This window comes from Acartia tonsa, chromosome 10 (assembly GCF_053477335.1).
Source record: "Acartia tonsa isolate MP-2025a chromosome 10, ASM5347733v1, whole genome shotgun sequence".
Taxonomy (NCBI): Eukaryota; Metazoa; Arthropoda; class Copepoda; order Calanoida; family Acartiidae; genus Acartia; species Acartia tonsa.
In genome coordinates, this window is record NC_137269.1 from 45,755,134 (window position 1) to 45,771,893 (window position 16,760).

At 35.6% G+C, this 16,760-nt stretch overlaps 1 protein-coding gene across 2 annotated transcripts in view; it reads right to left on the minus strand.

The window, feature by feature from the left end:
- LOC145330147 (uncharacterized) overlaps positions 1-16,760 on the minus strand; it is an 86,319-nt gene extending 69,559 nt beyond the window's left edge. For both annotated transcript variants that reach the window (XM_080174731.1, XM_080174732.1), the window contains exons 1-2: positions 16,512-16,760; positions 16,013-16,096 (exon numbers count right to left, since the gene is read on the minus strand). In XM_080174731.1, coding sequence (XP_080030857.1) covers positions 16,013-16,096; positions 16,512-16,547 — 120 coding nt within the window. In that variant the 5' untranslated portion in view covers positions 16,548-16,760. The remainder of the gene's footprint in view (positions 1-16,012; positions 16,097-16,511) is intronic.

A 16,760-nucleotide genomic window follows, 5' to 3' on the forward strand; every position in this document is an offset into this window, starting at 1 on the left:
TTTTACAAAAGGAATTTCTGTGAAATATTTTTAAAAATTGACATCTGTGAAGTTTGAAAATATTTGTAGATTTTGGCATAACCAATGTTGCACTGTCATTGTGTTTTCAACATTTATATTTGGAATTATATAAAAGTGAAGCGTTCCTATAATTTTAGTCGGTACATACGTCCGTAAAGGTTAGCTCTTTTTGTCAATTTAGACATGTTAAAATTCTCATATTGATTTCATGATGATTTCTATATCACTTAGGTACGATTTAGGAATCTTATCAACTCTATAGTCGTTATCAGAAAGTCCATAGCCATTGAAAATTGATTTTTTTACTTTTTTAGCCACAACTTTTTGTATGATATAATTATCCTATTCATATGATTTTAGAAATAATGATTCCTATGGCAACAAGGTACAATTTAAAAGGAATAATATTAGTCAAATCCTAAAAATGAAGGTACTTCCTATTAATGTATCCTGTATTTAAGCAATTTCGCAACAAATGTATGTACAATGTTGTTTAGACTTAAAAATTTATGTTCTACTTATGAAGATGCTTTGTCATTATATTTTCAACATTTATGTTTTGAATTATTTTTGGTTGTAAATAAAATTACATTTCACGTTAAAATAGCAACATTTCCTCTAATCTTTATTTTTAAATGTCATTGCAGGGCTCCTTAACATTACTTAGCCTATCATAACATGAAAGAAACATTACAAATACGTACTATTTCTGGTGAGCCCCTAGCCTCTATAGGAAGTCGGATTTTTTATTCCCCCAACTTATTTGTGTTAAAATTCTTTGCATTCTCTTTCCTAATAGCTGAATCTTTCTCCTGGTTTTTAGGATAGTTTGAACCCTATCGTCCCCAATTAAAAATAGCCTAAAATTTTTGTATGACTAGAATGTATAGCATGGCCGTTAGCCCAACGATTACCGAGATCTTAGGATTCAAGCAAGCATTTTTTTTATTCATATTGTTGAGAATTAGATTTGGAAACAAAATAGTTTTCATGAAATCCTATATCACTTTACCAATAAAATTATTGATTTTTTTACTACTTGTTGACAAACTCAATAATTATTGATGTAATCACCAAATGTTTATTTTCTACAATATAAGACAATATATTCCTTCATTAGGAGTTTTATTCCGGGATCTAAAGGGATAAGACAAAAGACATTGATGTACATCCCCAATAATGATACACAAAATTACATTTTCTGTATATTACAACTATGGTTGAAACGCTTGAAAACTCAACTTTATGAACCGACAGATAAAAAGCCCCGAAAGTTTTTAAACCTTTTTTTATCATTGCTCTACAACTTGGGGGACTTTTTATGAACTTTGATGGGTTGGTTCAGAAGTTGAGCGTCCAAACATTATAACCACTAATTGTAATCTACAGGAGGGGTAATTTTGTGTTCCATCATTGGAGATGTACATCAATTTATCGGCCATTGTCTTATCCCTTTAGATCACTGATAATAGCCATGATATATTCCTTTACTCTAGTCTTAGCCAATTTACATCTAAGGCGCAAACAACCTTCTTCCCCTTATATTATGGTATACAACACTTAGTTCCAATATCTATAAAACAATTATACTATATTGTCTCAACCATGACACTTTGGTTGAGCTTGGACTTCCGAATTAGCGGGAAGTTCACGAGATCAGTTGGCGAACATACAAAACCCCCAATACCAGGAACCATCAAGTTTCAACAGCAGGTTTGAATATAGATTTATTGATGAAATTATTTCAAAAGACCTGAAATTACAAGATCAATTAATAAACAGAATAAAATATTATTCGTTGTCTTAAAACTTTGAGCACTAAAAAAATCTTTTTCTTTTCTTATGGTTAAAGAATCTTTGGAAACTTTGGCTTTAAAGGAAAATTATTTGGTTTAATAAATCATTGTTAAATGCAACAATAAGGCACATAAAATTACTAAAACATATATTAATCATAATTAAGTTTTATGCTTAGCTGGCTAAAGCCTTTTTTTTTTAAAACTACATATAATCGTCCTATACACCATACTTCTTAATCAAATTAACAAATTCTACCTGAAGCTCTTATGGTTTCAAATCCCTGATATACTAGGGTAGTTCACACTCAATGAGACCAATGATAGGCTCAATTTTGTTCTCCGCAATCTTCACACTCTCATATCTCATTCAAAAGTAAGAACGTGCGCATCAAAAATAAACAAACACTCTATGCCGCGCCACATTTTGAAAGGAAAGCCCTAAAAGACGACATTTGCGCTTTGATTTTGGTTTAATGATAAGGAATTTAATTTCGAACTTGATAAACACAAAGCTTCCTCGAAAAGAGGTTAAGACACACCCCCCGTTTGAAAGTCAAATTAACTTCCTTAACGAGATTCAAGGTTTTTTTTTCGCGCTGAGCACTAGCAACATTTCTCACTAAACTCAACTCACCATAATCACATGAGAATGGCCACATCCCGAAAACGTGACAATTTTGCTCCTAACTAAATGAAACCCCGTGAAATGCATACACAATATTATACTCCTCACTAGGACTCATAATACCTCACATTTTAGGATAGAAGGATGGGGATTGGTTTGTACCATACAACATTCCATGCACATGACAATCACAAGATCACATACACAATCCTAAAATAGATAATCCTATTAATCATGATGTTGTAAATATAACAACTATACTAAATAATAATCATTTCATAATCAATAGGCAATAAATCATTATTAATAAATCAATAAGTACCTACGAAATCAGGTTGAAATGTAAATGTAAACAATAATGTAAAAATAAAACGAAATAAATCTTAGACAAGAAAATTAAGATTTATAGGTACTTAAAACTAAATTTGTTAAGCATCAAAAAGAGTAGTAAGAAAAAATTTTTCAAAATCCTTGGGCAGAAAGTTTTTCAAACCTAATGAATAAGAACTGTAATATCTTAATCAACAATAAACCTTTTTTATACTTAAAGAATAGCAAAATATTAATATCTTCGTTAGAATTTTCATTGAAATTATGAAAAAATACCAATTTTTCTTTGTAAAAAAAAACTTTAAATATGAATTTTCAATCATTCCTTGATCTGAATAAAAATGTTTTACTTGATTGAAATTCATATATAATTTTAAAAAAAATCTGCTAAAAAATACTTGATTTTTTTCATAGAATAAATATCGAATCACGCAACCTCGACACATTTATTCCTTTTTGTTAAACTTTTCAGGTAAGTTTTAAAATGAATTGTACTTTTGAAAAGAAATTAAACTCAATAAAATTAAATTTGAGCATATGAAATAGAAGAATATTTAATCGCATTTCATTTGATTCTTATTTTAGGCATAAAAATAGGCATATGAAAAATGTGGCTTTTTTACTAAAAAAAATCTCAATTTCCATAAAATAAGAATCAATTATTAATCATAATTTTTAACAACTGCCTGACTGATACAGCATGTTCTTCTAGGGGAGATTTATCCGTCAGTCTGAACAAGACTCTTGCCGTCTTTCTTCCATCCTCAATTCTCGTCACTCGGCCCATCCTCAAACATCTCATCAGCGGATTGGTACTCGTAACCAGAACTACATCTCCATCAGCTAGTGGCTCTGCCATCTCATCCTTCCACTTGGACATCCGTAATATCTTCGGTAGGATCTCCTGGCGGTAGGCAGTCCAAAACTGGGCAGATAAATCTTCCAACAACTTCAACCTGGAGGAAATTTGGTCCTCCGGTTTCATCGCCACATTGCACAACGGCTGGCGGTCAACATTTCCCAGCAGCTGGCCAGGGGTAATTAGCCGCCAATTCTCCACGTCGTTCGCAGCTTCAATCGTCAGTGGTCTGCTATTCATAATTTTACTGACCTCCGCCAACAGCACCAGGAGCTCGTTGAAATTAACAGAACTATTCACCAACTTCTTGGACAGCAATCTCTTGGTTAATCCCACCATTTTCTCAGCCTGCCCAATATAATGGTGGGCTCGGGCCGGGATCTGAGACCAAGAAAACTCTACCTGGCTGCCCAACTTCTGCTCTAAAACCTTGCGAGCACCGGATAATTGTGTGCCCATGTCGCTTACTATGATCTTCGGCAGACAATGAACAGCTTCCAACTTGCGCAGGGACAACAGGATACTGCTGGTATCATACTTTTCCAAGGCATCTAACCACAACGCCCCTGAGAATCTGCAGACCACCACGAACACCCACACCTTCTTCGTTGCTGTCTGACTCCTCGTTTTGGCGGCAGCTCTCCTCGTAACCAGCGGACCCATCAGGTCGACTTGCACAGCTTCAAAAGGCCTGCTCGGGACCAACTTGTCAGGTAACACCTCCTTCATGGTAGCACGACATTCCTTAGCCCTCTCAACACTGCAGGGCCAACATTTCTTCACTTCCATGATGGCCAATCTCCTTGCCTTCACAATCCAGCACCAACGGCGGCTCTCAGCTAAAGTTCCACGGACACCAGAGTGAAGCTCAACATGCGCTTCTCTCATAAAAACAGCAGCTAACCAATTACCAGGCTCCAAAATTATTAAACCTGGCATGTCTTCAAATATCATTTTACGGCCGCCAGTAATGGCGTCAATGACTGGCTGTCCTCGACCAACCATTTTAAGAATCCTCATCTCCCTGGTCACATAATTTCCACCGGGACCAACGACAGGCCAGGTCAATGATACTTCATGCACTAATGGATTTAATGACGCATAATTGCCTTTAGCATCATTTATCCACTCATCCTCTTGGCTTCGTGACACAATGAAAAGTTCCGCCGCCGCCATAAAATTGTACAAAGACGGCTTGTACACAGCATCTGCGGCTGCTACATGACTACCAGCGGCTGTAGCCTTACCTTCTTGTCTGCTCTTTAGCTTCTTCAACCAGGTGTTCGCAACTTGCAGGACAGCTGCCATAATACGTTTGGCCTGTCCAAATGACCTCCTGTGCTTAAACCTAAAGACATCTTCAGCGGCTTCTCCGGCAACTTTCATTGAACATAACTTAACCATTTTGGTATTCAACTCCTCAGGGGGTAAAACCTGCTTGACTTCTTCGGCAGTTTTCACCGGCCACGCACTTTCATCCTGGCGCAACCATTCTGGGCCCAATCTGTACCTGGAACCTGGTCCCAAATCTGATACTTTGCAGGTGCTTCTGGTGCCCAAATCTGCAACGTTTTGCGTCCCCGGGACCCACCTCCAGTCATCCTTGTTGGTCGCAGATTGAATTTCTCCAATACGATGAGAATTAAATGTGTTCAACATAGCACTGTTGGAAACTATTTGTGATAAAACACACGATGAATCAGTAAAATACATCACTCTGATAATATCAAAGGGCAGGGCATCTCTGACGGACTTTGCCAACCTTGTGGACATCTGGCACCCCATCAACTCAAGGCGTGGAATTGACTCACACTTGACCGGCGCAACTCTTGACTTGGTGGCTAGCAGAAACGTTTCAAATCCTTGTCTAGTTGGCCACCTCAAATATGCATTACTTGCATAAGCCTCTGATGACCCATCCGAAAACATCATCAAGGATGGAAGGCCAGTTGGTTCATCCGGAACCACACAACGGTCAAACTCCAATTTAGCGACCTCAGCTCTGTCCTCCAGCGACTGAACAAGTTCATCCCGTAGACTTTTTGGAATGAAATCTTGCCAGCCCAAATTCAGCAAACAGGTTTTCCGCAGGACAAGTTTAATTCTCAACAGAATAGGGCTGCAAAGCCCGATCGGGTCGAAGGTTTGGGCGGCGAACCTATGGACCATCTTCTTTGTCAGATTCTCGTCCAAGGCGTCCTGGAGGTTGTACAAATCAGCATCCTCTTTCACCTTCCTTCCCTTGACTTTACCATCTTGATTGACTCTTGTGGCGATGGACAACACATCGGTGGCTGGCTTCCATATCAGCCCGAGAACCTTGGTATGCTGGCAATCATCTCCAGAATAAATGACTTGTTTGAAGGAAAAACTACCTTTACCGATAATCCTGTCGGCCTCTTTCATCATCTCCTTGGCTTCTGGCTTCGATCCTGCTCCCGAAATAACGTCATCTATGAAGCTGTGCTTCTCAAGCTTGACTGCAACTGGAATCTGAGGTAACTTGAATTCCTCATCAGGGTAGGTAGGTATTTGTGGCTCCTTCCATAATTCAGGTTTGGCAACAATTTCACTACCATTTATTTTTCCTTCTCCATACATCTCCTTGACCTCTGCTTCACTCTTTCCGCCGAACAGGCGGGACGTCAACTTCAGGGCTGTAACTGCCAAATTTCCCGCAGCTAACTCGCCGAAATTTACAACTTTGGTCAGGTAAATTTCAAGTGGACCATCTGGCGTCGGGGAAAATAAAACTCTCTTCATCTGGCTGTCGAACTCTGTGGCCAGGATGGAGTTATAAAACTTGGAGATATCCGCGGTTATACCAACCTTGTAACCGCGGAAAAGCATCAAATGATAAAATATCTTCTGCATTGGCGGCGGGCCTCCCAGCATTATGTTATTAAAACTGGTACCCTTGAACGTCAGAGAACTATTTGCACACAATCGCATGGGTGTGGAACTTGAATCCTCCTTGAAGGCAACCACTATTGATGAACAAGACTTAGGTCCTTCATACTGCAACTCTTCAGGCGTGGCTTTTTGGAAAACGCCTCTTCTTATGGCGTCGTTGAATACCTCCACATACATTCCATAGGTACCTTCCTTGACCATCCTGGCACGATCCTTTTCAGCAATTTTGCGGGCTAAACTCTCATTGTAGGGTAAAGTGTGAGGATCTTCAATATAAGCATATTGACCTGTCCACTTGTTGGACTGCAAGTCTAGTGTTAAACCTGCCTCAATTATCCTCTGCCTCTCACGCTGGTCCCAGGTAGTGCCGTCGGCCATAGCCTTGCACTCTTGACAAGCAGTACATCCTGGACAAAGTGCCTGCGGCTGTATGCCAAACGATTCAGACGTCAGAAAGTCTGGCAAAGTGCCTCCACTGACACTGACAGCCTTATAAGCTGACTTTTGATCTCCAGCTCCACCATCAGCACTCGTACAGATAAAACCACTACCAAAAATGGTTCGCCACAACATAGACTGGCCCACTTTCTGGTAGGTTGAAGGAAACACGTCAGGATGTGTATTTCCAATGATGATATCTAAGCCTCCACTAATATATGTAAACCTTTCTGGCGGCATTTTAAATATATCGGCGGCAGTTTCGGGGTGGACCGAGCGCATCTCGTTGGCCCCGCCGAGGGTAGGCATGACAGCTGCCTCAAACTCCCTCAGATTGCCGTCCCTATCCTTCAAATAAAACACAACATTGCGGCAGGAAGACTCACTACCATCAGCTACAGAAATAGTTGTATATCTGCCGGTAGATTTCAGCTTCAACTTGTTGGATAACTTCTCAGACACAAGTGGCAAATTTGCCCCGGAGTCAAACATTACCGTGGCGTGGCAGGTGCCGCCGCCAGGTGCTACAACAGGAACTAACTGAAGTAAGAAGGTACAGGGGCTGGGTGCAGAACTTGATTTGTAAACTGTATTCACACCAGCACTAGCCTCATGGAGTAACCTGGAATGGTATCTGTCGCAATTATTGGTACCACAAACACCAAGCTTATCAGACTTATTACACTTGTCAGCAGTATGGCCGTCACACAAGCAGAGTTCACATAACTTCTTCTGCTGGACAACTTTCTTCCGGTCAACCACATCCATCTTCTTAAACGTGAGGCAACGGAAAATCGGGTGCTTCTCCTTGCAGCTCTCCACAGGACATGCACTGTTCCACTTGGAAGCCTTGCCCTTTCCAGCCTTTCCATTCTTATCGTCGCTGCGGCCAGATACTTGCGCGGCGGCAGCTCTATCACGATTTCTCTTGCCGGCGCCACTATCATAGGACATATCACCGGCCAACATGGCACCTCTGGTCCTCTCCAGCAGTTCAACAATCTTCGGGATGTTTGGTTGGTTCATGCTACCAAGCTCCATCATAATTTTATCCCTCAAATTTTCAGGGCACTTGTCTTTAAAAATATGAATGAGAGTTAGGTGGTTGTAATCCTTAGCTGCAGAACCAACGATGGCTTCTACCTCCTGCATCATGCTCTTGAAGGTAGCAATTGCGCTAACCACGTCCACAGGTTTATCCACAGGTTTCATCTTGTTCAACTTAGTTAAAATCCTCATGAACCGGCGAGTGTTTGATAAAAACATCTGGTCAAGAAACGCCCATTGTTCATTGTGATCTCTAATCGCTGACACTTGCTTGCGTAGTTCCGGGTTGGTTATCACCTTCTCCATACACAACATCAGGCTTAACCTCTGGTCAGCAAATCCATAACCAGAGCATAGATCCTTAAAGACCTGTTTAAAGTTTGGGTAATCCGTGTCAGTACCGTCGAACGACGGCAATAAACTGTTGTCCCAGCGCCCATACTGCGGGTTGGAACTCCGAATATCCACGGCAGACATACTTCTGGAGAGCATGGCAGGTGTCCCACTCTCATCCAGGTTAGATGAACGACGTTCCATCTCTCTAAGCCTTCGGTACATATCACGTACTTCTTGGCGCAACTCCACGGAAATTTTAAGAACTCCCATGTCCATCTTCACCTTCTCAATGACGTCGAGGTTCCTGGCGACAGTGCTTGACCTCGCGTCATCTGAATCATTGTCAAGCCAGTACAGAATTTTTGTACACTGCTCCAACGACGCATAAACTTTATCTGCAACAGTTTTCTGCTCACTAGCTTCATCCAAATCACGCTTAAACTCGCGCAGCTCACTAGTCTCCACGGCAGGTTTTAGACTTTTTATTAGGTCAGATTGGTCCTTGACCTCACTAAAAATGTCACGAATTGATTTTACATTCACATTTTCACATGAACTAAAACTTTGGCAGGCTTTTAGATTGTCATAAAACAATTTTAACTGTTCATCAAAAACTTCTAGCCTTTCACTGCCAATAGCGATTGCTCGCTCAATTTTCTGCTTTTTGGTTAGTGGCATATTGATTCACTAGGTACTTATTTCACAGAAAAATTGTCACAGTTTATTGCATCAATAATTCACTAGATGCTATTGATCTCTTGATGAATGCTAACGCCTATTCATCAGATATTTTGAAATTGTCTCAACCATGACACTTTGGTTGAGCTTGGACTTCCGAATTAGCGGGAAGTTCACGAGATCAGTTGGCGAACATACAAAACCCCCAATACCAGGAACCATCAAGTTTCAACAGCAGGTTTGAATATAGATTTATTGATGAAATTATTTCAAAAGACCTGAAATTACAAGATCAATTAATAAACAGAATAAAATATTATTCGTTGTCTTAAAACTTTGAGCACTAAAAAAATCTTTTTCTTTTCTTATGGTTAAAGAATCTTTGGAAACTTTGGCTTTAAAGGAAAATTATTTGGTTTAATAAATCATTGTTAAATGCAACAATAAGGCACATAAAATTACTAAAACATATATTAATCATAATTAAGTTTTATGCTTAGCTGGCTAAAGCCTTTTTTTTTTAAAACTACATATAATCGTCCTATACACCATACTTCTTAATCAAATTAACAAATTCTACCTGAAGCTCTTATGGTTTCAAATCCCTGATATACTAGGGTAGTTCACACTCAATGAGACCAATGATAGGCTCAATTTTGTTCTCCGCAATCTTCACACTCTCATATCTCATTCAAAAGTAAGAACGTGCGCATCAAAAATAAACAAACACTCTATGCCGCGCCACATTTTGAAAGGAAAGCCCTAAAAGACGACATTTGCGCTTTGATTTTGGTTTAATGATAAGGAATTTAATTTCGAACTTGATAAACACAAAGCTTCCTCGAAAAGAGGTTAAGACATATATACAGATCTATAGTATAGATGTTTATACAGACAACTACCTCCCCCCCTTAATTTTCAATTTCATTTTTCGTCTGCTAGCAAATTATTTTATGCTACTTGACTGTGTTAATATTACCGACACTATTGGTTGATTTTCAATGACCAAATTGAGAGTCGACACAAGGTCATTGTGATGGGGAGATACAGTAATTTAATCCCTTCCCCCTCAAGTGGTTTACTCTAATATACTGTACTTAATACTAATATACGGACATAGAAGTTCTAGCTATCAATCCCCAAAGATAACTTGAATGTCTCTGGAGCATTAGATATAGACCTTTGGACCAAAAAAGCTCAATGCTCAGTGATATTATTACAATACAAAAGAAAATAATAATCTACATAATTCCAATAACAGCCGAGGAATTATATTTTTCCTTTATAATTTGAACGTTTATCCATGTATGAACAACAGACAGACGGACCAAATGAGCTATGGTGCAGTTAAAATTTAGAAGCTGGACAGTTTGTTGAAAATTTCCTCGTTGATCTAAGATCCTATTTATACATAACACTTTAATCTCTCCGTAACCGTACCATAGAAAATACATAGACCTTTCAAATTATTATAAAAAGAAAGATATTTTACATATTCATACTCTATTTTCTATGCTAACAAAGTATATTATTTAAATGAAATGCAAATTTCATATTAAAAATTCTTCATTATTTCACTGTGTAATAATATCATTAAATTCCTTTTTCTACAAATAATAAAAAATCCATAGTTTTTTCACTTTGAAAAAAATACTATATTTATTTTTTAATCCAGTTTAATACCACTGTGGAGTGGATGGTTAGCTATCCTCACATCACTATATATATAGTATCCACCATATATTATAAACCAGTGCTCCCATGGGAGTAACAAGGGGATGTCCCACAATTAAACAAAAAAAGTTGGGAAATCTGAATAGCAAAATATTGAAATTGTCAATGATATACAATTTTAACTTTTTTTGACAACATTTTTGTAAGATATAATTCTTAAATTAGACATGTTAGAATTATCCTATCGATTTCAGACCTTGATTAATGATTCCTATGCCATATAGGTACAATCTAGAAAGCGTAGGAACTCTATAATCGATACCATAAATTCCAATACAAACATGCTGATTTGTTAAAATTTTGACAACATTTTTTTGAATGATATGATTATCTTACTCATCTGATTTTTGGATAAATGATTCTTAGGACATCAAGGTTAAGTATTATAATCGAGGCAACTTTGTAATCAAATCCTAAATATGAAAGTTTGTCCTATTACTGTAAAATAAAATTTACAAAATTTTGCAACAAATTTATATACAATTTCATTTAGACTCGTTTGTCCTTCCCTCTAATTTTAGAGCTTTTATGGATGTTGTCATATTCGTTGACTTACACTTAATACTTAATGATAAAAATTAAAAATGTTGCTGTTATGAATGATAACCACGAAGGTTAGAGGTTCGGTTTTAGATTAGGTATGAAAATTCCCCGAAAATATCGAATATTCAGAGAGTGAGTCTTAAACAAATATAGGTTTTAGCCGCTGCACTGGTTCTTAATTCTATGTGCTTTCAAAAGATCTTTACAGCTAATTAAGATTTTTTATTTTAAAAAAAGGACTTTAATTTTATCTGTTTTAATTATTGCAAAGAAGTTTATAAATATCTAGTTAAATTTGTCAAAATATCAAAAATCATATTTAAGCCTTCGACATATCGAAAAACTGGTTGTAATCTTATAATTGTACATTTTTATATCCGCAGCAAGCGAAGCAATAAATATTTGTTTAAAATCTTTGGACTTTTTATTACAAATAAGGCATGTTATTGGATGTCAATTAATAAGAAAAGAATTTATAATTAATGCTTTATTTTAATGTAGTTTTTATTTTAATTGGGATTTAAAATTTCAAATAAAACTATTTAAAGTTTTTAATTGAAAATGTCTTCAAAAGACTGTAAAATAAAAAAATGAAAACTTGATTTTAATAAAGCAATTAATTGAAACTGGAATTAGTAGATTTAGTTGAATAGGAACAAAATACAAAGCTTAATTAATTTTCAGAAATAGAGGAGCTTGGGGAAGTGAGGGGGGGGGGTAGGGTTAAAATTATGGTATACAAGGAAGGTTTTATACAAAACAGAGCTCATTTATTCATTAAACCAACAGTGACAGGCACTCAGTAGTCTGAGAATTTACACAGTGTTTAAATACTGCCTCTTAAAGTTTATATTTAAATAGTTGCTTCTTCCCTAGCCTCCAGGGGAGGACGAATTTGTCAGGATAATAGCCTAAAACCATCCCAATGCATGTATAAACCTACCCCGAAAAGAATTACCCATTCAGACCAGCAATTTCCGAGATCTTTAGCTACAGACAAAAGCCCCTTGCTACAATATATATATAAATAGTTATAAACCTTCCCGGGATCTTTGAGAAGCTACCCTGTTAAGGAGAACCCGATCGATTCAGAGGTTAGCGAGATCCTTCACTACAGACAAAAAAAGCTTACTAATTTATATAATAGGATAGTGAATTTTTTGTTGTTGTTTACTATGATAGGTAAATAAACATAAACAATAAATATTTTTGCAAAAATATCTATTAACTTCAAAAAAAACATATGTACAGAATGTAACTGTAGAAAATAAGAATCTTAATTTTCCTGTCATAAAACATTTGTCAAATATATAACGGACAGACTAACATAGTAGAGTAGTTCCGCTACCTAAAAGAGGGAGGTTGCATGATGTAAGCGAACTAATCCTATCAAAATAGTTACAATACAAACCAACCAATTTTAGTAAACAGCAAAATGAAGGTATATTGGAATTTAAGAAGTATATTTTACCCTTGACTTTTTAAGGAAGGAGAAAAAAGTTGATGCAGGTATTTTTGAAAAGTGTGTCATTTTTAGTGAAAAAAATCCTTTTAGTATTTCATATGCTCTTATATTTGAGCTACTGTATTAAATAAACACCATTTAATCTATGAATAAACCATAAGCGACAGAATAACGTATTCAATTCTACACTATAAGTGTAAGCAATAAGGAGATTATACAGAACAACCCTGTCGATTTTAATTGTGTTATTGAGTCGAAGATATATCAGTAATGAATGCTACTTATTATTTACATGTAGTCGATATCAAAATTGCAGTTTCCTTGAGTTATTTATATAAAAATATACTAGATTCAAACACAATTTAGAACCGGTTTTAATTCGTAGGAAATTTGGATTCAAAGTCGTGTTGGATGTTTAAAAAATTAAAAATTTATTTGAGCTATAAATATGAGTAGTATTGGCTTATATATAATCATTTTTTTATTAGCCCATTTACTATCTGAAACTGGGGGCCGTTTGTACGTTTGTATGTTCTTCCTTCTGTCGTTAGTACGTAAATTTAACCTAGACTTTACGTCAATGACTATATATTCTAACCGATGGACTAATTCATAAACATATTTCTAGATATAACTTATATCAAAGGATCTTCTAAGAAGGAAAAAAATCACTTAAAACTATTCCAAGTTCCCTCTTACAGTTGGAAGGATGGAAACATTTTTGCTCTCTTCAATAAATTCAAATTTGCAGAAGACGTCAAAATTTTATTTTTTTATTTGGCCCTCATACTAATTTTTTTTTTTTTTTTGATAAGTTAGTTAAAGATGAGATAATAATATTTGAAAGAATTCAAAATAGAGAAAACCCTTTTTCCAGTATGGCTTCAAAGCCGATTAATAACCGCTGAATTAGAACCGGTTCTCAACCATACTAAAAAGTCATGTATGACATCGTATTACAGACAAGTTTCCACTAATTTTAAAATAAAAATCATAGAATTAATACTAGTTTTGTTAGCCCGGGCTTTCGGCCCCACGGGTCTAACAAAACTAGTTATCATTCTATATCCGCGAAAAGCTGTCTATAATACGATGCGATAAATAACTATTCGACCACCCAACCATCAGATGTTCCCCTTAGCTGTATAAATATTGTATTTACATAAATATTGAATACAAAAGTTCAAACTGAATAATTGGAAATAGATAAATTGTTAGTGCCACTATTTCTATCCACCTATCTATCTATATTTTAGTTTGAAAATAGTTATTTTTCGCATCATCTTATAGACAGCTTTACACGGATATTAAACTTTAAAAAAACAGTTTTGTTATCCCCGAGGGGTCTAATTATTGTGATAAACTGGTTACAAATTTTTTTTGTATTTATCTTTCAAGTTTACTGAGATCTTAAAGGATAGGACAACGGACGAAAAATCCATCGGCAAGCATTATAAGCAAATTTACACATTCATTTGATTTCAATTTTTGGTTAAAAGTATCCAAAGTTTTAGGCTAATTAATAAGAAAACGTATTTAATTGGGTTCCAGTGTAATTTAGAATCCAATGTCCCCTCCCTCCCTGACTTTTTATTCCTCAAAATACCGCAACTATCCTAACTAAAATAAATTGACACATTTTTATTCTACAATTATATTCAATGTTGAATAATACAAGCTAATATATTTGAAATTATTCCCTAGGTATTTCTATTATTCAATATTTCATGGTATAGAAACATATATTTTATTTTGAATTGTTCATAATACTACACACAATTGTTTTCATGTAATGATTACTTTTTTCGATAAAAGAAAATATTATAATCAAAATAGTTTTTGTACCAAAAGATCTTACAAACCGCTGCATTGGTATGTTTTTTTCTCTACTCATAGGTCCTTGGAAGGTAGGGTAGGGTACTATTCAGAGAAATCACACCTTGAAGAAATTACCCTCCAAATAGTTTTTTTAATTAAAAATTAAAAGAAATGGATATTCGTCTTCCACCCCCCTTTCCTTATCAAGTGCCCCTAGGGGCGTTGCCGCTAGTAAAATATATTACATATGATTTTTATATTAGTTATATAGCCCATATGTCTAATCTTTTTTTTTATTCCCGATTTAATTAATTAATTAATTGTCATAGATTATTTAAAGCTTATGTTTAAAACAAGTTGTTTAACTAATACTAATATAAAAGTAACCAGATGTCCGTCTGTCTTTGTGTACCGCTGGACCGATATGGTTCTCCTTTACAATGTAGTTCCTCATACGTCATCAGAAGGTTTAGAATTATTTTTGGGGATGGTACAACCACCCTCCCAAGAGAAATCGACCCGAGTAAATATATTTTAAGTTATTTCTAATTATTTTTTTGCCCATATGTCTAATCTTTTTTATTCCCGATTTAATTAATTAATTAATGGTCATAGATTATATCTAGTTTTTAGACCAATTTTAAACTCTAAATTAACAGTAGAATCTATACATAGATTAGACTTATAATATATTGTAATACTATACGATAGTAAGATATTTACAATAATGCTATGTCAATAATCCTTGCTTAAAGGATTAGATTATTTTGTTGGTTTTTATTGATTCTTGATATACGAGAAAAGTTGTATCAATAAATCCCTACAAAAATAACGGCATACAATACAAATGGCCAATTATAAGCCAGTTCACAGACTAAAATACCAATGGCAGGCCATTATACATTTTAAATGACCAATAGTAGGCCAGTATCGAGTCATTTTTATAGGCACTGTAAAAAGCTTCATCGCTTTAATTCTAAATAAATCCAATCAAAATTTGGATTACTTAATATAAGAAATCACCCACACGATAAATTAAACAAGATATCAAAATAAAAGATATCATGGTATGATTGACAGTTCATGAATATAAATGTAGAAAAAAAATCAACCAAAAAATCTTTTTCTTACAAAAATATATTCATAATTCTTTTAAACACATACAAACAAAAAAAAGAGAATTACAGACAGGCGGATAAAAAATGAAAAATTATCGGATAATGAAAAGAAAACGAAGTAGCGGGTTTCGTCGTATTTTCACAACAGCTTTTCTTCTATTTCTAGCCCCTGCGGGGCAATTATTAACATTTACCTAACCTAACTTAAATATATACTAACAAAAGCTACTGTGAAAATACCACAAAACCCTCTACTTCGTCGTCTTTCCATTATCAAAATCATCTTACCTGAGCACGCCTGAGACTGGCAAAGGGTCCCGCCTTTTTGGGCTTTGCACTCAACACCCTCTCGACCGCTTGGAAGTTACCCTCCCTAGTTTTAAAAACGTTTGTTTCAAAAGGAAGAAAAATAGATCATCTGGTAATACGTAGAATTCTACCCTCATAAAAGTGTACCTATTTGTTCAAGGAATCTTCATGCCAAATTTTAAATCAGTAGGAAATAATAATATGAATAAATTACCGAATAGAGCTATCCGTTATGAACAAACGGACCGACACTAATGTTAAGAAATGTTTCAAAAACATTTTCAGGGTAAAGAGGACAAAAAAAACTTTAAAAACGTATTCTTCTATTAGTTGGCCTAAATTTTTTGTCCAATAGTTTAAATCTACTAAGTGAGTAATTTTTATCAAAATAATTTGAGGGAGACGATTTCATTTTTGTAAATTGTCCTATCCATGTATCCCCAAATCTTTTCCAATAATTTAAAATAAAGTTTTCAATCCTTGCGGCTTCAATCAGTTCCATGTCTTTTCCCATTTTCTTTGGATTTTAATTCTTATTTTACTTATGATTTAAAATTTTTTTTCACTTTAAATTTTTTATATCATATTATCACTTTTTTAGGTGAAACACTGGCGCGGCTACATTTTTGGCAGCTGAGCTTCTCTATAACCAGGGCATAGCCTGAGCTAAGCCGAGCTTTAGCAGCCGGAAAGTGCCCGGCCCATCCGTTAAGATAACATTGTGTTG